The following is a 24507-nucleotide window of genomic DNA, read 5'->3' as shown; positions in this document are numbered from 1 at the left end:
GATCAAAAATATATCAGGACAACAAAATTTCCTGTGAAAATTCGATCTATGTGTGGAGATTAAGCATCGTCCAAAACACACATACAAAACAAAAATATTAGAGATTTATTGATCAGAGTTGATTTGCATGAGAAATACCAAAAAGATACCTTTCGTGACTCATACAAGGAGGGTTGTACTATTGTATGAACTGCAACATTTGTAAATCTCTTGTATGTGGTTCAACGTTTTCACATCCCTGCACAGGCCAGACTTTTCAGATATGTTGATATCGTAATTGCAACACAGACTACAATTACTACTTACTGAAATGATTGGTATGACCACAGGGGTTTTCACATGTATATTTCAAAAACTTAGAAGCAACATCTGGGGGTCGTAGAGAATAACCGTCAAAATAGCCCCTAAATTGGGATAAGCCAGCTGTTGTCAATTTGGTTAACACCCAGCACCAAATCCATGAAAGTGGAATGGTACTTGATCAGGACAGAGCCAAGTTTGAACTACAGAAGGAAGTCTTTTGGATCCACACAGACAGTTATTCCCTGGGTATTAAACACAAATTATAAATGTTGTATTGTGTTACAACCATTATCATATTGTATTAAGTTTTACATTTGTTTGAATGGATAGCTTAGAATGTTACTTGTGCTGCAAAATATATGTTATTTGCAGTGTAACATGTTTGGCATATGGTCAACTTGTTGTCTCGCCAAACCATGTGCCCACATTGAGTCATTACCTGACTCTTCTTTTGTACACAAAACAGTTGGCTTATACTGTGATTATTAATCTGTTTTAGAATCCCTGTACCTCTGTTCTTTATTATCAAAAAAACATTTTTTGATAAAAAAAATGTAATTAAAAAAAAGTGTTTGATCACATAATTATGGGTGTGGTTTGTCTCAATTTACCCCTTCTACTTGTACTACCCTGCTGTTTTGTTTTTTTTCCTTTGACGCTTAGCCATTGATCTTTGGTCTGTGTAATTTTATTGTTCATGATTTTTGAAAGAACATGAGTGTTTCTGAGCAATGGCCAAACACCTGCTGCCAAATGAACAGATCGAGCTGAAAATGAGTCATGCACATGTGCAGTAGGTGCTTCCTGTGGTTGCAACATACATGCAAGTAGCAGAACTTCCCATTATAAATAAACCTTATGCTCAATGATCATCATCTCGATTCAGATCATGAATGCATGTAAGCGCAAAGTGCAAGTAATATGGGATTATGAGCCTTTTCTTACATGGGTCCGGGAGCAGCATTTGAGTACTCCACTGTGGGAGGTCCTCACTGGGCCACACTGAGAAGCCATTTCTATAGGTATATACAGTATGTTTACTTTTCCATGTGTTATTCTGTATATTACCTTGAGAAAGGAAGCCACTGTGTCCCTGAAATGTCACATTGGTCTGTATGAAAATCCAGTATGTGCTGAAATTTTTTCAGGTGTGGGAATGTCTAACAATGACATGCATGGGAGTTGATTTACTAAAGGCAAATCCACTTTGCACTACAAGCGCACTGCAATTGCACTTGGAGGTGCAGTCACTGTAGAGCTGAGGGGGAGATCTGAAATGAGAAGAAGCTCTGCTGATTTTAGTATCCAATAATTTACAAGCAAAATGCTGTTTTTATTTTCCTTGCATTGTCCCTCTCAGATTTACCGCGACTGCACTTCCAAGTGTGCTTGTAGTGCAAAGTGGATTTGCCTTTAGTAAATAAACCCCATGGCATTGTATATGCAGGGATTTAACACAAACTATGCCTTTTGTGAGTACTACAACTTGCCAACATTACCCTAACCCCTAATAACTCTTTCAAGTCTATTGAACATTTTCAAAAAATTCTCAAATATATCAGGTCTTTCTGTAAATTAAGAAAAATATGTTGTATTACATATAGGGGTGCACCGATACTAGTATCGGTGCCAATACCGAGTATTTGCAGGAGTATTTGTTCTCATGCAAATTCTCCCAATGCCTAGTCCGATATCTGGACACACAGGGAGGATGGAGGCAGCGGCAGGGGAAGTTACAATCACCAATCTCCCTGTGTGGCTTTCAATAAAGCAGCCAACAATCGCTTCTCTTCCTCTCCCATCCGCGGCTTTCAGCTGCTTTACTGAAATCCACATAGGGAGATCGGGGATTATAGCTTCCCTCATCGCTGCACCGATCGTTCCCTTGTGATGTCCTCACCCGGGGCATTATGGGGTAATGACAAGGGGCATGTCCCCCCTCTGCCCCAAAGCCCCCACCCCCCATGTTGAGTATGGTTCGGGGGGGGGGGGGGCAGCTCACTCGTCCCTCCCTACCTGACGGGCTGCGTGCTTGGATAAGGGTCTGGTATGGATCCTGGGGGGAACCCCACGCAAAATTTTCGCAGGGTTCCCCTTCAAGATTCTCAGCTTCCAAGTCGCACCGCAAGTCGGATCATCTTGATCCAACTTCTATGCAAATCAATGGGCTCCCATAGGGAACCATTGATTTTAAATAGAGACAGAGAAACGCGGCTGAAAGCTAGCGTGGTTAAATGGGTATTGACGCCAATGCAAAATGCAAAATAAAACGCGCTTTTAAGGCCTGGCATCGGTACTAGCTTTGCAGCTCATTTTTTAAAATGTCTGTGGGCATTTAGCCTTAAACTCAAACACTCATTTACACCCCTTTATACCTGTGAACATATTTGTGCCCAAGCACCTGCATCCAGAGACAAGGAAGCTGAAATATTTTGCGCACTCGCAACACCCTCCATAGCTCCCCATAAGTATATCAAAATATAGTACAACTTGACCACCATAAAATTAGGAAGACTGAATGTCATATGAACAGTAACTACATGCTTCATCAATGTGCTGGACTTTGTAAAGGGTCTATAGGTGTTCCTGCTCTGGTATGTAATGCCAGCCATAATGGCACGTGCTACATCCTCTTATCGATAGACATGTTTCCAAGGCTATCCTACTGATGGCACCATGATCTACATTTGGTAGTCTTATCCAGGAATAATTTTCTATTGATCCAGAATGTATAATAAATATAATAACGGACAGTTTGGTAAATACTAAAAACAACTCTTTACAATTGTTTGTTTTACTGCTATACGAATATAGTTAAAGTCTTGGGGGGGGGGGGGGGGGGCAATAGTCCCATTTTATGAGGTCTCAAAGCTAAATGCCCCACTTCTTCACCCCTCTCCTCTCCCCTTCCCTTTATAATTTTCTTTATTTCTCCTGTCTCTCTCGATCCTACTCTATTAAACCAGCAGTACTTTCCACCTCATCATAAAACCCTGCTAATCTCCCACTCCTGAACAGAGCTATACCATGAGCTGAAGCCAATCCACTATTGATAATAAACAAATATATCTCTTATTTATTTACTCTTCTTGGCATACAGTCAAATCCCTATAAACATCCTGTGTCATTTGGTTACTAGAAAAGGTTGGGTCATTGTTCTCTAAGCCCCCCCCCCCCAATCCAAGACAAAAGATTCCACTAATAGATTGGCTCACATACTACAACAAGCTGTGGGTTAGTAGATTATGAATGTTAAAGTACTGTATTTTGTTACTAATCCTCCAGCATTAGGAAATGGAAGAAAGTTCTCATGCACTTTTTCTCCATCCTCATTCAGTATTGCACTTTACTGCACTGTGGCTCCTTCTCCCCGGCAGTTTTCTCCGGGCTATCCCCCTTTGTGTCTGTTTCCCTGCTCTGTGGCCAGTCCTGTCCATGTGATTTTCCTTTACCAATATCCTCTTCAACCTATCCACTCTGTTCCCACTCTTTAGCCTGTCCCCTAGCACTTTTTTGCTCTCCATCTTACCTGTACTGTACGTTCATTTCACCTTCAGTGTGAAAGAGGCAGGTGTTCAGAGACTCCGACTTTTGGTACACTAAACTGCTGCAGGCACAGACTGTGGGGTTTATTTACTAATGGCAAATGCACTATGGCCTAAAGGTGCACTTGGAAGTGCAGTTGCTGTAGGTCCAAAATGTAGATCTGAAATGAGGGGAATGCTGATTTTATCATCCAATTATGTGCAAGCTAAAATGCTGTTTATTTTCCTTGCATGTCCCCCTCAGATCTACAGCAACTGCACTTCCAATTGCACTGGCAGTGCACTTGAATTGCAAAGTGGATTTGCCTTTAGTAAATAACCCCCACTGTCTCTTTATTAAAGAGGAAGTAAACCCTTCCAAACAACTTGGACCTACAGGTAAGCCTAGATTAAGGCTTACCTGTAGGTCCAAGCAATATCTCCTAAACCTATATGGTTTAGGAGATATTTGCCCGAAAATGGGCACCGCTGTCTACGGCGCATGCGCCGTAGACAGCGGCGCGCAGGCGCACTAAATGCGGCAAATCCATGAATGGATTTGCCTAATTTGTCGACTCCCGTGCGCATGCGCGGCTTCGCCGAGTGGCAGCGGCGGAGCTGCGAGACGCGACTCCCGTGCGCATGCGCGGGAGTGACGTCATCGCGGCTTCGCCGCTGTGATTCGTCGGAGCTGCGAGACGCCACCAGCAACATGGATGCGGCGGACTACAGGGATCAGCGGCGACTTCGCTGGCTCCTGTGTCGGGTAAGTGACACATAATGAGCTACTATGCGATGCATAGTAGTCCATTATGCTTTACCTTTGCAGGGAAAAAAAGAGGAAGTAAACCCATCAGGGTTTACTTCCTCTTTAAAGTAAGAGTAACAGTATTATTGCTTGATGGCATCATGTGTCTGCTATAGTGAAGTCAGACTGCTAAGCACATGTGATAGTTTGCCTGGCATGTCTTAATGTGTTTAATACCCAGTCAGTTGTAAGCCCTGCCAGCTTATGTGACTGGTCCAATTGGAGCAAAAAGTTGCACCTCCACATCATAACAGAAGAAAGGGTATGAACGGTTCTTACTTCCCAATTTAAGAAGGAACACTTTGTACACCACTGTGTTCACTATGCTTCTAATGCCCAATGTTCTCTACCTCCTATCTTGTATCATCTACGAACTGTTCATAAATAATAGTGATGATGTTGCGCTGTCAAGTATCAGTATATCAAGAAGGTGACTAAAGTAAATATTATATATATACACATATACACACACACACACACACACACACACACACCTAATGGCATAGAATATAAATCATATGCCAAAGATTAATAGCAACAATGTGCAAAGTGACCACACACTCGTGCCAACCAAACAAAATGTGCAATGGTTGATATATAACACAATATAGTCCAGGTGCAGACACAGCAGTGTCAAATGCGGTGAAGGGGTAGGTAAACCATCTCCAACCAATTCCTTATAGTTGTTATGACACCTCAGTGCTCTCTAGCAGCTCATCTTACTGCATGTTAGGTAACAGCATTAGAAAAATTGATCTTTCTCTAGGGGTCCAAGTATCTCTACCTGCCTCCAAGGGTGTTTTTCATTAGTACACAATGTGTGGATCTCTGGGATCAGGAAAACCTCCTCTAAGAATCCTGGGGGTCCTACCCGATAATCTCCTCGATATCTTTCTCTTAAATTCCACCTGCCTGTCTGGATGCGGTTTAGGCATTTTCAACTGTGTCATGCTGTCAGAACTCAATTCTCTTGGTTGCCTCTTCTCCAGGCTGATCCCACTGAGGAACTTTTGTATAGTAGGAAATTGTCCCAGTAGGAACAGGATCTGAAGCTGCCCTCAAGCGTTTAATTGCGTAAGGGTAAACCTGTACCTAATATTAAAATTGCTCCATTCTTGAACAATTGCACATTTTCCTCTTCATACTGCAGTAGTCTTGGCTTTTTATCCTGTGATCTCAGTGATAGGCAATCACAGTGATGAATAGTGTTAAAACCTGCCCCTGGTGCTGTTTCTCCTTTGTGAAACTATCTTTTTTCCACTTGCTAGAGGATAAGCCTGTGTAAAGAAAAAAAAAGCCTTAAAAATATTTACGATAAAAAAGGTAAACGAGAGCTTGGCCTAGGTTGGCGTTAGGCTAGTTTCACACCGAGGCGCTTTACAGGCGATACAGCGCTAAAAATAGCACCTGCAAAGAGCCTCACGTGTCTCTCCAGTGTGAAAAACCGAGTGCTTTCACACTGGAGCGGTGCGCTTGCAGGACGGTAAAATAAAAAGTCCTGCAAGTAGCATCCTTGCAGTGCTATAGGAGCGGTGAAATCAATGGGGCAGCAGCGCTAAGCGGGCGGTTTTAACCCTTTTTCGGCTGCTAGCGTGGGTTAAAAGCACCCTGCTTTGCGGCCGCATAGTGCCGCTATTTTTAGACCTTGTACTAACCATGCGAGATTAGTTCAGCGATCTCTTCCACTGAGCTGCTGTGCTCTGACAGGGGGATGCAATGCACCCCCGCCAGAACACTCTGATCAGAAAGAACTCTCGCCATTGGCTGAGAGCGCTGATCAGGAGACGACCGTCTGCTGGTTTTCTAGAACACACGTCCAACAGAAGCTGGCACAATGGCCATCTTCTGTTGGGCAGAACGACATATACATAAGACAAATTTTTTTTTCTGAAGCGGCTGCTGTCTCCCGACATTCAGCCTGTGTGTACGGGGCTTTATTGTCCATATGTTTAGGTAGGATAAAAGCTTTAAAAAATGTTTTTTAAATGGCAATTTCTTGGCCCTACTCCTGGTACAAATACCAAACATTGCACACATATGTGGTATCATCATGCATTTCAGGAGTAGAATTTATTTTGGGTTTCTTTCTGGTGGTTGGATATGGTAACAGCATACTTCTTTTTTTTAATCATTCTAGGCCAGTTTTCCTTTGATAAATACACACACAAAATCAGAGCTATCCATGAACATTTACCTCCAAATGAAGACCCAGTTTGTCTTGAATAAAACAAGGTATAATTTACCTGGACTACCTCAAGATTTTGCATAGTTTTAAAGGGTGTTGCAAAAAGAGTTGAGAAAGGCTGCTGAGAAGACATTTCCGATGAGGTAGTCATTTTGACGGATTTACAGCTTTGTTTGCAAATGTATGTTGTAGCTCAATTTTACCATTTTACATCAAAGTGTTCAAAACATGCTGGTCGTTAGCACAACTCCTTCCACCGGTTTGACCACTTTCAGCCAACAGCAAACAAAATAAATGAAGAATGCACACGTTCACACTGAACACATCTGTGCATTAAAGTGTATAAGGTTCAGATGAGTTCATTTATTATATTCCTAAAATAAAAATATGTGGCAATAATAAAAGTAAAAGGGCCTATGTTGCAATCTGTACTGGTTGCTTAAAGGTTAACTATACTTTTGTGTGTGTGTGTGTGTGGGGGGGGGGGGATGCAAATAGAAAAAATAAAAATAATATAGCGTATACAATTGAGAAAAAAATCATATTGTAATTGAAGGTTATTAAAAATGACCTTTCCTTTTTAATCTGCAGCTCTGTAGTTTTCTGTAAAATGCAATACAATATGGAAACCTAAAGGCGTTCTGTACACATATGGCCCCCAGATATGCCATTATCTGCTTGTGAAACTGACTTACTGATTTTCCTAGAAGTCTGCACTAGGATACAAGTCAGATTTTGGGCATTTCTTGCAACAGAAATATCATTTTTGGTGAGATACTCCCAAAGGAAAAAATCCCATCTAAAGGGATGCAGACCCTGCCACTTTCCTCATTAGAACCCTGCAAGTGCTGCAGCTGATCGATAATTATACAACTACTCCCATACATATACACTTTGCACATAGACACAAACAGCTATTACTTCAGATCAACAAAAGGTAGGAATCTGCAACAAAGTTTGTTAAAATCCCTACAATGTACATAGATCACCCAGAGGGAAACTTTTTTTTTTCTCAAAAGTGGAGTTACTCTTTAAATTAAGGACAGGTACACAAATGGATATCTGAATAATTTTTGAAACAGTCATTCGCAGCCATTTGATAAAGAAGTTTATAATAGCATTTAAAAAGATGAATGCCACCAGAGCCATAAAAGCAAACTATGCAGCAAATTATTAACTTTTTCTCTTGACAGAGGAGAAACAGCACAGGGGCAGGTTCTAACACTAATGATCATGTGATCAGTAGTCAGTCTTATCGGCTCCTGATCATTACCGTATATACTCGAGTATAGGTCGATCGGAATATAAGCCGAGGCCCCTAATTTACCACAAAAAAAATGGGAAAACTTATTGACTCGTGTATAAGCCGAGGGTGAGGCATGCCTGTCCGTCCCTGTGTGTCCGTCCCTGTGTGTCCGTCCATCCCTGTGTGTCCATCCGTCCATCCTTGTGTGTCCAGCCTACCTGTGTCCTGTGCCTCTTTGTCCTTCTGCAGCGATCTGCATGTAAAAACATGCCAGGATCGCCGCACCTCTTCTCGTCTGTGACAGACGGCGGCCATTCCACTGTTCAAAAGCCGCGCCTCCGTCTGTGATAGGTGGAACACTCAATTTCCCAGCAGTCAGTGTTCCGCCTATCACGGACATCCTCTCATCCTCGTCCGTAGTATGAGGATGAGCGGATGTCCGTGATAGGCAGACCACTGACTGCTGGGAAATTGAGTGTTCCGCCTATCACAGACAGGGAGGCGCAGCTTTTGAATAGTGGAATGGCCGCCGTCTGTCTGCTCGACACGCTGATCGGGTAGACAGACGGCGGTGACTCGAGTATAAGCCGAGGGGGGCACTTTCAGCCTAAAAAAAGGGGCTGAAAATCTCGGCTTATGCTCGAGTATATACGGTACTTTGAAACCAGCAGAGCTGTCAGTAACAGCATGTCTCCATGCTGGGTGCTTGCAATAGAGCACGCTTCCGGTACAAACACATGTGGCGCCATAGAAAAAAAGACCACTACTTAGCACCGCATGCTGCTTGAGGAAGGTTGGTCTAGAACAGTGTTTCTCAAGTCCTCAAGGCGCCCCAACAGTTTTCAGGATTTCCCTCAGATGAAATGGCTGTGGTAATCTGCACTCCTGTCCCTTCTGTACTGAACTGTACTTAATTGTACAGTCCCCCCTTTACATTGTAAAGCGCTGCGTAAACTGTTGGTGCTATATAAATCATGTATAACAATAATAATAATTACTAACTGATCAAATCACCTGTGCAAAATAATGGAGAGCCTGAAAACATGACCTGTTGGGGAGCCTTGACGGCTGGAGTTGAGAAACACTGGTCTAGAGTGCAGAGGAGACCAGTTTAGACAGTAGTCTGTTTGTTGTCTTAACCTACCAATAATAGGTCCGACGTCGTGACGCTTGCAGGGAACAGAGCCCGGAACACAGAGCATCTGGCAGATGATTCGGCAGAGGACACAGTGGGGGGACATTGCAGGATCCTGGTGACAAGGTAAGTACGCTGTTCCAGGATTCTGCAATGCAATCACAAGTGTGGCTCGGGGTTACTGCTAATGGTACTGAAATGTAACACTGAGCCACACTCAGGAATACTACCAGAAGGGTTAATTATTCTAAAGAATTGTGCAAAGAGGAAGGAAAGAACCTTTTATTGCAGAAGAGACAATGGGGTTTATTTACTAAAGGCAAATCCACTTTGCACTGCAAGTACACTTGGAAGTAAAGTCACTGTAGAGCCGAGGGGGACATGCAAGGAAAATAAAAAACAGCATTTTAGCTTGCACATGATTGGATGAGAAAATCAGCAGAGCTTCCACTTATTTCAGATCTACCCCTTAGATTTAGAGCGACTGCACTTCCAAGTGCACTTGTAGTGCAAAGTGGATTTGCCTTTCGTAAATAACCCCCAATGTGGGAGTGTAAAATCTAGTGCAGCTGTGCATGGCAGCCAATCAGCTTCTAATTTCAGCTTGTTCAGTTAAACTTTGACAAAAAATAGCTGGAGGCGGATTGGTTTCTATGCAGGGCTGCACCAGATTTTGCACTCTCAACTTTGAGTATTTCAACCTCAGTATGACTGTCTCTTTTGCAGGAAGATACTTTGTGATTGCAAATTTTTTCTTTTTAAAAAGGTAAAGTTCCACTTTAACTAGATATACTCTCATCTATAAATAAGCCTCCTAAAAAGCTGAAACTTTATGGTAAAAGTATTACGGTTCCTGTTTGCCACTGCCTTTGAGTGTGGCATACAGTAACATGCACAAGTCTGGAATATTGCTGCACTCCTTGGTACCTTATTGAAGCATTAATAGGACATCACCGGTATGACAGGAACATTAAAAGGTGACGTGTTTCATGCCAAATTCAGTACTTATTCAAACCTCATTGTGTGTGGCATAGTTGATAAATCTTTTTTTTTTTTTTTTTTGGATTGGCGTGTGGCTTCACAAATGTAAATACAAATCAAGATATTTTAACATAGCCATTGTCTGCCTAAACAAATATTAATTCTAAAAAGGTGTCGAGAAATCAATAATTCTAAATAATCCAAACAAAAAAAAAATTTCATAAAGCAAATGGTAAAACTTGTTTTGCTTGACTTGACATTCACTGCAAATGTCCTGCCATTCCCATTCATTGGAAATTCACACCTGCACATTCCCAGGAATGCACACAAAAATGTACCAAAAATGAGCATTGCGATTGTGGTGCTATTATTTCTTAAAGCAGAATTCCACCCAACAGTGGAACTTCTTCTTTAAGCACTCTCTGCCCCTTTATATGCCACATTTGGCATATCATTATTTTGGGGGGGGGGGTACCTAGTTTTGACATGTACCCAGCTCTCATTTCCTGTTCTCGTCGCCTCGCCACCTAGGCGGCGACTCCTTTCTCCTTCCCTCTCTGCAATCTTCTGGGACACCTCACAGGTCCCAGAATATTGCATGGCCAATAGGACAGCGTAGAGCATCTCGCGCATGCACAGTGCGCACCAGGCTATGCAGCCACAAGCTGTCACAGCTGGGTACTCACACTTGCAATGCCGGCGCCACGGAGAAGCAAGGGAGAGGAGCGAGGCTTCGAGCAGCCACATCACTGGACCCTGGGACAGGCGAGTGTCTGTTTATTAAAAGTCAGCAGCTACACTTTCAGTGTTCTTTCATTTCAAACTTTTGAAATCTGCAAATTTATTTAAAAGAAGACATGCTGATCTTGCCAAACCTCGTTCAGATATTTCCTTTATTGGGGTGATAACTGTATGCCAATTGTGCTCCTACGTTGTCACCTCCCCTATCTTCCCCTTAGTAAAGATTAAAAGTGGCCATGTTAACACACTATGGGGTTGATTTATGAAAACTGGAGAGCGCAAAAACTGGTGCAGCTCTGCATAAAAAAAAAACAATCAGCTTCCATTTTTTTTTAGAAGCGGATTGGCTACCATGCACAGCTGAAACAGATATTGCACTCTCCAGTTTTAGTAAATCTACCCCATTGTGTAGACATAATCCATTCTTATTACTATCAGGCAGTTGGTCCAGAGCAATGATGTACAGCGAACCCTGGACTGAGTGCCTGTAGACCAGGGATATGCAATTAGCGGACCTCCAGCTGCTGCAAAACTACAAGTCCCATCATGCCTCTGCCTCTGGGTGTCATGCTTGTGGTTGTCAGAGACTTGCTATGCCTCATGGGAATTGTAGTTCTGCAACAGCTGGAGGTCCGCTAATTGCTTATCCCTGCTGTAGACAGAAGGGGGCTGAAAACAGCTGGAGGAGATCAGCAGTACTAAGAAGCAAAAACATTTTAATGGAGAAAAGAAATGTAGTAATTGTTGAGTGCTTTAGCAAACTAAATGTCATCCGGTTAGTGTTTGGATCCACTTAAAGAAAAAAAAAAAAATAAGTCACCTCGGAGTGCTTGATTTGAAGCAACATTGACAGCAAGACACAAGCTAACAGATTATATCCTGCACATCAGGATTATATATTTTTCTTGCAAATGTTTGACAGATGTATATACTGTAAACATAACCCACGTCTAGTGAAATTAATTCCATCCTTGAAGTTGTAAGCCAGTGGCGGCTCGTGCATTGTGGGGGCACGGCGCCACCCCCGACACCTCAGCCGCTCTCCCTATTCATGTGTCCAACCCCTTTCAGGATGCCGGACACATTAAATACTATGGCGGAGATGGGGGGGTGTATTTTGAAGCATGTGATTAGAGCCAGAGGCTCGAATAAGATTCAGAAAAGGGTGGGTTCAGGGCACAGAGCACTGCACCCCGATCCCACCCTGTTGTGTGACATGGCAAATTAATTTTCATTATTTTCACATTAATGTTCCTCCCTGCCAATCCGGAGGCATGTCAGTGAGACCTGACTCCCAAATGGCCAAAGCATTAGGTGATCCTATTGGATGCCTAGCGCTTTGGTGGAAGAGACGATACGGTGGAGTAAGCCTGAGGACTGGAGGAAAGCCCTGTCACTCCAAGAGAGGAGCAGACCGGCTGTGGGGGGTTGGTTAAAGAGACAGCTGGGGGATGCGCCTGGCTGCATATGATGGGCACAGTGGCTGCATTTGATAGCAAAGTGGCTGTATTTGATGGACACAGTGGCGGCATATGGTGGGCACAGGGGCCGCATTTGATGGGCACAGTGAGGCTACAATTGATGTTTTTTTTTTTTTTAAAGTAATTTTCAGTTTGTTTGCGCCCCCCCCCCCCAAATTTTTTTAGCACCAGCTGCCACTGGTGTAAGCGCTAGATAGGAAGTCATTAATAGGATATCACAAAACCCAGACAGGAAACTAACTTGACAGTGTGCTGCTCCTGGACGCCAATATACACTAAACATTATTGAAGTTAGAGCTAAGTAATAGTGTGGTTCCTTATTATTGCACATGTCAGGAGTATGCTGTTTAAAACTATGTTCTTATAATACAATTAAAAAAAAAATCTTATTTTAATACTATTTGTTTTTTTTAATCCTTGGACAAAAGGAGATGGATAAGAGCAGATGGTCAAAATGTATTTTCTTGGAATGTGTATAGTTTTGAACAGAGTTCTCCCTCATGCACGTGCAATGCAGTAACACCCAGTAAATGTCACAGTAAGGCTTTGATGCATATTTGTGTGTTGCAGTGTCATTCATTGTCAAAGAAACCCCAATGCACCTGCGTTGCAGTAGATCGCAATAGAACAATTTCACCTGGGAGATATTAGAAGCCAGTAAATTTGTTTTCATCTACTCAACACCAAAATATTGGTTTCAGTGAACTGACTGTATCTATCATGGGAAAGCAATCGTATTGGTGTGTAGACCATATGCAATACAATAAAATGTACCTAATCAAAAAACAAAATAGCAATTTTTTGACTAAATGCACTAAAACTGTAACATTGCTATAAGGATCAATATATTCAGCAGCGTGATTGTTCTGTTTACTTCTCACTGGCTATCACTGCTGATAAAGTGATCATTGTGGAAAAATCTGGAGTAGAGTGCACGATTAATTGTCAAGAAATGTTATCGAAATTTTTTTTCCCTGTTGCGATCTTTACAAAAGTGTTTCACAATTCTTGCTACACAAAGAATTCTCTCTACTCTTCTGAAGCCACAGCTGTCAAAAAAAAGAAAAAAAAAAAAAAAAGGGGCAGTCTGCCAAGAATCACAACATTCTTTAGCAAAGGAACTAAGTATAAACATTGTAACAATTTGTCAATGGAATAGACTTTGTTGTGTGTAACTGAGGAAAGTTTAACTACTTAACCACTTGCCGACCGCCGCACGACGATATACGTCGGCAGAATGGCACGGGCAGGCATATGGGCGTATATATAAGTCCCTGCCTGCCCACGGGTGGGGGGCCCGATCGGGCCCCCCCCGGTGCCTGCGGCGGTCGGCATTCCTTCGAGAGCGATCCGGGATGAGGGGGCGGCCATTCATTCATGGCCACCCCCTCGCGATCGCTCTCGACGAATGGAAATCCTCCGTGACATCACTTCCTCTCCTGTAATGTAAACACAGGAGAGGAAGTGATGTATTCTCTCCTCCGTGTCGGTATTTTTCGTTCGGCACCGAGGAGAGAGGTTCGGTGAGTTGCACCAACACACCACACATACAGTAGAACATGCCAGGCACACTCACACCCCCCCTTTACCCCCCGATCACCCCCCCAATTACCCCTGCCCCCCCAGTCACAGTGACACCAATTGCTTTTTTTTTTTTTTTTTTTTTTTGCATTGGTGTCATTTGTGACTGTAATAACTGTTAGGGCAGTTAGGGTTAGCCCCCTTTAGTTCTAAGGTACCCCCCTAACCCCCCCAATAAAGGTTTAACCCCGTGATCACCCCCCGTCGCCAGTGTCACTAAGGCTGGGTTCACATTGCAGCGGTTTATGAGAACGGATGTGATTCGCACCGCACTGCAGTGCAAATCACATCCGATCTCTGTGCGATTCGAGTTCAGCCATACAGATAGTATGGCTGAATTCGTGTCGCACCCGCCGCACCCGCCGCAAACTCGCACGGGACCCTTTTTTTGGTCCGCAGCAGAATCGGATCGCATGGGTGTTCACACCATGCGATCCGAGTTTGCAGATCGCACTGCGATATGCGAACTGATCTGGGGGTGTCATTAACATTTCACTGACACTCCCAGCAGTTCGCATAGGGCAGTGTGAACTGCCGCCGGGAGGCATGTGATGCGGGAACCCGCCGCGCATTCGTGGCGTTCCCACATCGCTCCAGTGTGAACCCAGCCTAATAAGCGATCGTTTTTCTGATCGCTGTATTAGTGTCACAGGTGACGCTAGTTAGGCAGGTAGGTATTTAGGTTCGCCGCAGCTTTTTATAGCGCCAGGGACCCCCATATACTACCGCATAAAGCCCCCTGATTGCCCCCTAGTTAACCCTTTCACCAGTGATCACCATATAACTGTTACAGGTGACGCTGGTTGGTTAGTTATTTTTTTTATAGTTTCAGGGCACCCGCTATTTATTACCTAGTCTCACTAGTGTACCCCTAAATTTAGGGGTGTCTACTTGGGGTCATTTGGGGGGGGTTTGTGCCATCTTGGCATTTTATGGCCTTCAAAACTGTAACGCCCTTAGAAAGCCTGAAGGCGGTGCTTGGTTTTCGGGGCCCCGTACGCGGCTAGGCTCCCAAAAAGTCCCACATATGTGGTATCCCCGTACTCAGGAGAAGCAGCAGAATTTATTTTGGGGTGTTATTTCACATATGCCCATGGCATGCGTGAGCAATATATCATTTAGTGACAGCTTTGTGAAAAAAAAAAAAAAAAAAGTTTGTAATTTTCCCGCAACTTGTGGCAAAATATAAAATATTCCATGGACTCAACATGCCTCTCAGCAAATAGCTTGGGGTGTCTACTTTCTAAAATGGGGTCATTTGTGGGGGTTTTGTGCCATCTTGGCATTTTATGGCCTTCAAAACTGTAATAGGTAGTGAGGAGTGAAGTCAAATATTTACGCCCTTAGAAAACCTGAAGGCGGTTCTTGGTTTTCGGGGCCCCGTACGTGGCTAGGCTCCCAAAAAGTCCCACATATGTGGTATCCCCGTACTCAGGAGAAGCAGCAGAATTTATTTTGGGTGTCATTTCACATATGCCCATAGCATGTGTGAGCAATATATCATTTAGTGACAACTTTGTGAAAAAAAAATAAAAAAAAATTTAAGTTTGTAATTTTCCCGCAACTTGTGGCAAAATATAAAATATTCCATGGACTTAAAATGCCTCTCAGCAAATAGCTTGGGGTGTCTACTTTCTAAAATGGGGTCATTTGTGGGGGTTTTGTGCCATCTTGGCATTTTATGGCCTTCAAAACTGTAATAGGTAGTGAGGAGTGAAGTCAAATATTTACGCCCTTAGAAAACCTGAAGGCGGTTCTTGGCTTTCGGGCCCCGTACGCGGCTAGGCTCCCAAAAAATCCCACATATGTGGTATCCCCGTACTCAGGAGAAGCAGCAGAATTTATTTTGGGGTGTCATTTCACATATGCCCATAGCATGTGTGAGCAATATATCATTTAGTGACAACTTTGTGTAAAAAATAAAAAATATATTTTTTTTGTCATTATTCAATCGCTTGAGGCAAAAAAATAAAATATTCGATGGGCTCAACATGCCACTTATCAATTTCCTTAGGGGGTCTACTTTCCAAAATGGGGTCATTTGGGGGGGTTTTGTACTGCCCTGCCATTTTAGCACCTCAAGAACTGAGATAGGCAGTCGTAAACTAAAAGCTGCGTAAATTCCAGAAAACGTACCTTAGTTTGTAGATTTTTTGACTTTTTAGACTTTTGCGCAAACCAATAAATATACAGTTATTGACTTTTTTTTTACCAAAGACATGTGGCTGAATACATTTTGGCCTAAATGTATGACTAAAATTGAATTTATTGGATTTTTCTAATAACAAAAAGTAGAAAATATCATTTTTTTTCAAAATTTGCGGTCTTTTTCCATTTATATCGCAAAAAATAAAAATCGCAGAGGCAATCAAATACCATCAAAAGAAAGCTCTATTTGTGGGAAGAAAAGGACGCAAATTTTGTTTGGGTACAACATTGCATGACCGCGCAATTACCAGTTAAAGCAGCGCAGTGCCAAATTGTAAAAAGACCTCTGGTCATTTACCAGCAAAATGGTCCGGTCTGAAAGTGGTTAAACACTAAGGCCTCATGCACACGAGACGCAGGTGAAAACTCTGCTCAAAAAAAGCTGAAACGCGCGTTTAGAAACACACGTTTTTCCGCGTTTGCATGCTGCGTTTAGCCGCGTTTGCGTTTATAAAGATAACATCATGTAGACCCTCCCCAAGCTCTCAAAGCATGTTTTTTTAACTATTTCTGCTATTTTGATCAGAGTGAGCAGCAGCAGCATAGAGAGGAGTTGTACACTTGCATTTGCCTCTCTTTCTGTGGTATATATTTTGAAATGGATCCCCTATTGCAGGGATATGCAATTAGCGGACCTCCAGCTGTTGCAGAACTACAATTCCCATGAGGCATAGCAAGACTCTGAGAGCCACAAGCATGACACCCAGAGGCAGAGGCATGATGGGACTTGTAGTTTAGCAACAGCTGGAGGTCCGCTAATTGCATATCCCTGCCCTATTGAATATATGTCAGGAAATGCTCCTGATGTTGCTCTTGATGAGACAGCAACATCGTCGCAAATTTCGTGAGAGGTCCAGAGTCAGAGCTCGTCGATATTGGACCCATCCGTTGATGGGACAGCGAATGTCCGTTGGATATTTCACAAACATGTATGTACAGCTGCGTACCTACCCCGACAAGTTTTTTAATTTTAGCCGGATGTCCATTGTCACAAGTACGACCTGGTCTGACATTCATGGACACCAATATGAGAAACAGTGTGTCACCAGAGGAACGTCTGTTGGTAACGATCAGGTATGTGTATATATTTATAAAATATATTTATCTATAGATGTACAGATAAATTTTTTTCTCTGTCCTTTATTTTAAAAAAAATAATGTCTATTTATAGCAAATTATCCAATTTTTTTTAAAATATCTAAAATTTTCTTGTGGCAATTTTTAAAATGTTTTCATTATTTCTAATATAAAACAATATTAAAATTGTTTTTTTTTTTTAATCTTAATATTTTTTTTTTATAAATTTTTTCTAGTTTCAAATTGTTTTATTTAAAAGCAAATCTATGTTAATTAGATTTTTTATAATTGTTTTAAATTTATTTGGCCAATTTTTTAATATATTTTTATCGTGAAATATTGATTAATATATTTTAATTCTTTGCTGCTGTATATGGTAGTATAATATTTTTTAATGCCTTATTAAAATATCCAGAATCCTAACCCTAACCATTCATCCTAACCACTAACCCTACCCCTAACCCTAAACAATAACCCTAACACTAACCACTAACCCTAACCCCTAACACTAACCCTACCCCTAACAGCTAACCCTATCCCTTACACTAACCCTAACCCTAATCCAACCCTTAATCCTAAACAATAACCCTAACGGATAACCACTTACCATAACACCCAACCCTAATGACCAAATTACATTGCCGCAGATCGTCACAGTTGACTTTGAGGCCATGTATCTCTGATGCAGAAAAGTGAATGACATTTTGCAACCAGACTTTGGGGCCCCCTATCTAGGGGTCACTTGGTGATAGGAACCTCACATTTGGATATGTTGTAGTGCTAGTTCCACAGTGTCTGCATTCCGAATTTGGGGTTCCTGGCAATAAGTGGCCCCAAGATATGGGCCCCCAAAGTCAGGTTGCAAAATGTCATTCTCAGATCATATTTCTGAGTTTTCAGGTCCAAAAAATTGGGTTAAAACGCTTATAAACGCAAACGCGGGTGCCGCGTTTATCGTCTGAAATGTGGACATTTTTGCGTCTGAACCCATTTTATTGCTTCTGGAAAAACTAGGTTAAACGCAACTGCATAAAAGCGGCAAAAAACTAGACTGTGTGCATGGACACATAGGATAACATTGAATGAGTTCAGGGGCAGTTGAAAAAAAAAGTGTCCAACTGCATCTGAACACGCGTTTAACAGCGTCTCGTGTGCATGAGGCCTAAACCTTTTTCTGACATTTGTTAGTTTCAAGTTAAATTAATTTTTTATTTTTTTTTGCTCGAAAATTACTACGAACCCCCAAACATTAAATGCAATTTTTTTGGAAAAAAATTCTTTATTGAAATTATTGAAAAAAATAAAAATAAATAAAAAAAATAATTTTGTATAATATGAAAGATTTAATGTCGCGAGAATCGCGAGAGACTTGTGATCTTTATTCTAAGCAAAAAAAAAAATCATGATTCTCATTTTAGCCAGAATCGTGCGGCTCTACTCTGGAGCATCGTGAAATGAGCTACCGTATACTGTATATACACTGAGCAAAATTCTAAACACAATTGTTTTGTGTTTGCCCCTATTTATCATGAGCTGAACGCAAAGATCTACGACTTTTTCTATGTACACAAACGGCCTATTTCTCTCAAATATTGTTAACAAATCTGCGTTAGTGAGCACGTCTCCTTTGCCGAGATAATCCATTCACCTCACAAGTGTGATATATCAAGATGCTGATTAGACAGCATTAAAAGGCCACAATAAAAGGCCACTCTGAGGCCAGGTTCACACTGGTACGACAAACGCGCCGACATTGGGAGCTCATGTCGCATGACGTGTGAAAATCAATGTTTCCTATAGGAGCCATCTTAAATGGTCCAGCACAAGTCAGTCCGATTTTGAAAATGTTCCCTGCACTACTTTGGTCTGACTTTGATCCTAGTTCAGCACATTGAATAGCACTGAAATCAGAGCAAAGTCGGATCGCTGTCTTAACTGACCTAACTTTGGCATGAAAGAATGAAAAAAAAAATGGCATTGGTTTCCCCTCCAAGAGCATAACAAGCCCTTCGGTCTGGTATGGATTTTTTGGGGAACCCCCACGTCAAAAAAACGGCATTGGGATCCCCCAAAATCTATACCAGACCCTTATCTGAGCACACAGTCCGGCAAGTCAGGAAAGGGGATGGGGACGAGCGAGGGCCCCCCCCCCACCGAACCATACCAGGCAGCTCCGTCGTCTCTCCCGATCTCTTCTCCCCTCTCCGGCTCAGACAGCGGATAGAGGGAGAAGAACCTGAAAGAGACTGGAGAAGAACCAGAGAGGGGAGATGTCAGCGTAGGACACAGAAGAGCCGAAGAGGGGAGAAAAGGTCGGAAGAGACGCTGGAGCTGCCTTAATAAATTACTTTAAAAACATGTGTCCAGTGTTTTATTTTTGACATTTTTTAGGTGAATGTGTAGGGGTACAATGTACCCCATACTCATTCACATAGGGTGGGGGGCCAGGATCTGGGGGCTGGTATGGGTTTTGGGGGTTACCCTTAAAATCCATACCAGACCGAAGGGCCTGGTATGCTCTTGGAGGGGGAACGCATGCCGTTTTTTTTGGTTTTTGTTTTTATTTGGCGTGGAGTTTCCCCTAAAGATTCATACCAGACACAGTGCCTGGTATTGTTGGGGATCAAAGTCAGATCCCTGTTCATTGAAGTCGGACACATCTCAGACTTCAAGACGCAGGGCAAAGTCGGATCCAAAGTGGTACAACTGTCGTGTCATACCAGTGTAAACCCGCCCTAAAACTTGCAGTTTTACTGTATTGGGGGGTCAGGGGCTCCAAAAACCAGTCAATATCTGGTCTCGCAAATCGCTCACCCACACAATGCCATACATGCTGTCTGTCATCTACCCTGTACAGTGAAAACTGAGATTCACCTGTTAAAAGAATACCTCTCCAAAGTGCCGGACGCCATCAAATGTGAGTCTGCCCCCACCCCAATGAAGACAACGAGCATGCAGATGAGCTTCCCTGAGACGGTTTCTGAAAGTTTGTGTAGAAATTCTTGGGTTATGCAAACCGATCATTGCAGCAGCTGTCCGGGTGGCTGGTCTCAGGCGATCTTGGAAGTGGAGATGTCCTGGGATGGTGTGGTTACTTGTAGTCTGCGGTTGCGAGGCCTGTTGAATGTACTGCCAAATTCACTGAAACTTATTTGGAGACGGCTTATGGTAGAGCAATGAACATTCAATTCAAGGGCAACAGCTCTGGTGGACATTCCTGCAGTCAGCATGCCAATTGGACGCTCCCTCAAAACTTGCGACATCTGTAGCATTGTGACTTGTGATAAAACTGCACATTTTAGAGTGGCCTTTTATTGTGGCCAGCCTAAGGCACACCAGTGCAATAATCATGCTGTCTAATTAGCATCTGAATATGCCACACTTTTGAGGTGGATGGATTATCTTGGCAGAGGAGAAGTGCTCACTAACACAAATTTAGACAGATTTGTGAATATTTGAGAGAAATAGGCCTTTTGTGTACATAGAAAAGGTCGTAGATCTTTGAGCTCAGCTCATGATAAATAGTGGCAAACACAAAAGTGTTGCGTTTATAAATTGTGCTCAGTGTATTTCCCTTTCTTTTTAAATGTGATAAAACCCATATGAAATTAAAATTTGTTGGAATGCACATTCTTATGTCAGCCAAAATGGTAACCAGGTTCAAAATGCAAAATTGGTAGTATGCTTGCATTGAGTAACTATATGACTATTCGTTATCTGCACAACTGAACTCCAGGTAAGAGGTTTAAAGTGGTTGTAAAGGCTCAAGGTTTTTCACCTTTTTAAGGTAAAAAAAAAAAAACCTGGTGTGTAGCAGCGCCCCAATACTTACCTGAGCCCCAACGATGTGCACAAGAGCATTAGCTAAGACAGCAGCGGAAGCCATTGGCTCTGGTTGCTGTCAATTACAGCCAGTGAGCCAATCAGGAGATAGAGGGGGTGGGGCCAAGCCACGGCTTTATGTGTGAATGGGCACTTGGAGCAGCTGCTCGGGGGCATGCCTGCTTGTGTGCCCCCACAACAAGCTGCTTGCTATAGGGGCACTTGGCAGGAGGGAGGGGCCAGGAGCGCTGGCGGGGGACCTAAGAAGAGGAGGATCAGGGCTGCCTTGTGCAAAACCACTGCACAGAGCAGGAAAATATGACATATTTGTTATTTCAAAAACATTTTTCTTTTAAAACTCGCCTTTAATATCACATTTTTGCATCTCATCTGGGTCATAGCAGTGCACTTACTTTTGCTCTCCTGTGACCCAAAATCAGCCAACACCAGCTGAGCTGCTCCAGATTCTGGAAGGATTCCAACCATATTGTCGGGATCTACCTGGATGCCTGATCGTCAGCTGGCTCAGCCTCCCAGCACAACACAGAGCTGGAGCCAGCTGCTCCTGCCCCCTTCACTCCCCGGTTTTCCAGTGAACACTGCAGGGGAAGAGAGGAGTGGTGACTGACAGTCATGTCATGTGATCGTTCAGTTCTCCGGCTTAAAGCTGGTGGGGAACAGCTGTAGCATTAGACTGATTATGCTACATGGAGGCAAGTATGTATGTTTGTTTTTCTAAACCCCACACTTCTCCTTTTAGGTTCCATTCACACTTGTGTGACTTGTCATGCGACTTTGGACAAAGTGGCATGACAAGTCGCAGCTCATTCTTTTCAATGGCACCTGTTCAAATCTGTGAGACTTAAAGTTGCACCGACTTTGAAAAGGTGCCTGCAATACTTTGATGCAGACTTTAAGCCATAGAGTATAAAGTCGGAACAAAGTCACTCAGTCTAACTGGAAATCGTGAAACTTTAGGAGTCACGCAAGTGTGAATGGATTCCAACAGACAAGTTAAATACATACAGTATAGTGTATGGCAACCATTTTACATACCAAGGCATTTTAAACCATGTTAAACCAATCCAAACCAATCATAAAAGAAAGAGGGCGCTTGATGTTCAATAAAAAAAAACAACTGCAATATACATGAAACACATAACATAAAACAAAAAAAAAAAAAAACTTACTTCTTTGACAGTGATCCTGGGTCCAACAGCGCTCAACAAATACAGAGTTAATTACTGTAGAATCACAACTGCTCTTTCCCTTTATAGCACCAGGGCACACATCGCCACATTCCTCCTTGTTATCTTTGTTGAGGTTGATATAGTTGTCTTCTACAGTGTCCAGGATTTTTGACCAGTCAATCGTAGATAGGTAACACAGCTCGTAGTTCTTCTCAATCCTGACAGAGCCTCTAGTTATGCGCATAAGGCTGTGAAGACCGATTTCCTTTAGATCAAGCATCTCAAAAATGACCAAGGCATAGTTAAAAAAGAGTCGAGTGCCACGGATGACTGTGAGATTTGGAAACAGGTCTTTTAGACTTTGCAGACCGTAAACGCGAAAGAGAAGGAGGTAGTCCGTTATCATGGTAAGATTGGAAAATCTTAACCCTTTAAAATGTTCTGGTTTGGTGTTAAACATTAGCAAAATCTGTAGATGACCTTCAATAACAGTGCAGTCTTCTAAGTCATACAACTTTGTTAGGTTATTCCGAATATCCATACTTGGGCAAACTAGAAAAGAGGAAAAATATGTTTTAGACATACTACAAAGCAGGAACAGTCAGGGTGGGTATAAATCAATGATTTTTTTTTTTAAAATCAATTTTTTAGATTTTTAGCACATTTATTTTAATAAAATGCTTTTGGAGTAAAAATCTAAAGATAGTTTTCTAATTAAGATAACTTAATAATTTGGTAAATTCAGCATGAAATGAAGCATGAGGCTGTATATTCTGCAATATTTACATTTTTGGTAAAATCATTTAATGAGTCCAAGCTCTGCAAGCTGAGATAACTCGCACTGCATTAATGCATTCACACAATTTGACAGTAACCATGAGATTAACCAAAGTTCAGGAATATTACCGTATATACTCGAGTATAGGCCGACCCGAATATAAGCCGAGGCCCCCAATTTACCCCCAAAAAAACTGGCAAACTTATTGACTCGTGTATAAGCCGAGGGTAAGACATGCCTGTCCATCCCTGTGTGTGTGTCCGTCCATCCCTGTGTGTCCGTCCATCCCTGTGTGTCCGTCCATCCCTGTGTGTCCGTCCATCCATCCCTGTGTGTGTGTGTGTGTGTGTGTGTGTGTGTGTGTGTGTGTGTGTGTGTGTGTGTGTGTGTGTGTGTGTGTGTGTGTGTGTGTGTGTGTGTGTGTGTGTGTGTGTGTCCAGCCTACCTGTGTCCTGAGCCTTTGTCCCGAGCCTCCGTCCCGTGCCGAGCCTCCTTGCCTCCGTGCCTCGCCGCCGTGCCTCGCCGCCATGCCATGCCTTGCCTCCGGTCCCGTCCCGTGCCGTGCCGTCCTGTGCCTTGCCTCCGTCCCGTGCCCTCTTCGTTCGTCGGCGCCTCGGCGGCCATTGTAAAATTCAAAAGCTGCGCCGCCGCCTTCGCCTGTGATAGGCGGAACACTGAATTTCCCAGCAGCCTGTGTTCCGCCTATCACGTACATCGTATCATCCTCGTCCGTAGTACGAGGATGATACGAAGTCCGTGATAGGCGGAACACAGGCTGCTGGGAAATTCAGTGTTCCGCCTATCACAGGCGAAGGGGGAGCCGGAGGCGCGGCTTTTGAATCAGAATGGCCGCTGTCTGTCTGCTCGACACGCTGATCGAGCGGGCAGACAGCGATGACTCGAGTATAAGCCGAGGGGGGCACTTTCAGCCTCAAAAAAGAGGCTGAAAATCTCGGCTTATACTCGAGTATATACGGTACTTTATCCCATTGTTTTGCAAATCTATGTACACTACAAACTGTATGATTGAATTGGTTCAGATATCGCTGATTTACTATACCGATGGCTTATTATTCTAAAAAGGGAAACCTTAATTTTGTTTGCAAATATTAAAGATTCTAACTACCATCAAGAATAAGTCCTTATGTTTAAAGAGCACCTGTCATTTCAGATCCCTCATGGCAGCGCCTGTTAGCGAGCATCCACTCACCTGCTACAGCCACGTTCCTCACCTTGTTGTGTCACTGCCGCATTATTTAAAAAGGCCCCAAAATACATCCCTGGTAGTTACAGACCAGTTAGCCTAACATCAATAGAATGCAAGCTCTTGAAGGGGATGATAAGAGACTATATACAAGATTTTAATAATGAGAACAGTATCATTAGCCGCAATCAGCATGGATTCATGAAGAATCATTCTTGACAAACCAATCTACTAACCTTCTAT

At 42.8% G+C, this 24507-nt stretch overlaps 1 protein-coding gene across 1 annotated transcript in view; it reads right to left on the bottom strand.

Moving 5' to 3' along the window:
- Window positions 1-24507, bottom strand: part of INSR (insulin receptor) — a 215166-nt gene that overhangs the window by 107367 nt on the left and 83292 nt on the right. The window contains exon 2 of the mRNA XM_077475532.1: window positions 22283-22834. Within this exon, the coding sequence (XP_077331658.1) occupies window positions 22283-22834 (552 nt within the window). The remainder of the gene's footprint in view (window positions 1-22282; window positions 22835-24507) is intronic.

Source organism: Lithobates pipiens, unplaced genomic scaffold, assembly GCF_037356315.1.
Source record: "Lithobates pipiens isolate NorthernLeopardFrog02 unplaced genomic scaffold, aLitPip1_a1.2 Scaffold_13, whole genome shotgun sequence".
Taxonomy (NCBI): domain Eukaryota; kingdom Metazoa; phylum Chordata; class Amphibia; order Anura; family Ranidae; genus Lithobates; species Lithobates pipiens.
The sequence above is the reverse complement of the archived record's forward strand: the minus strand, read 5'-3'. Positions and strand labels throughout refer to the sequence as shown.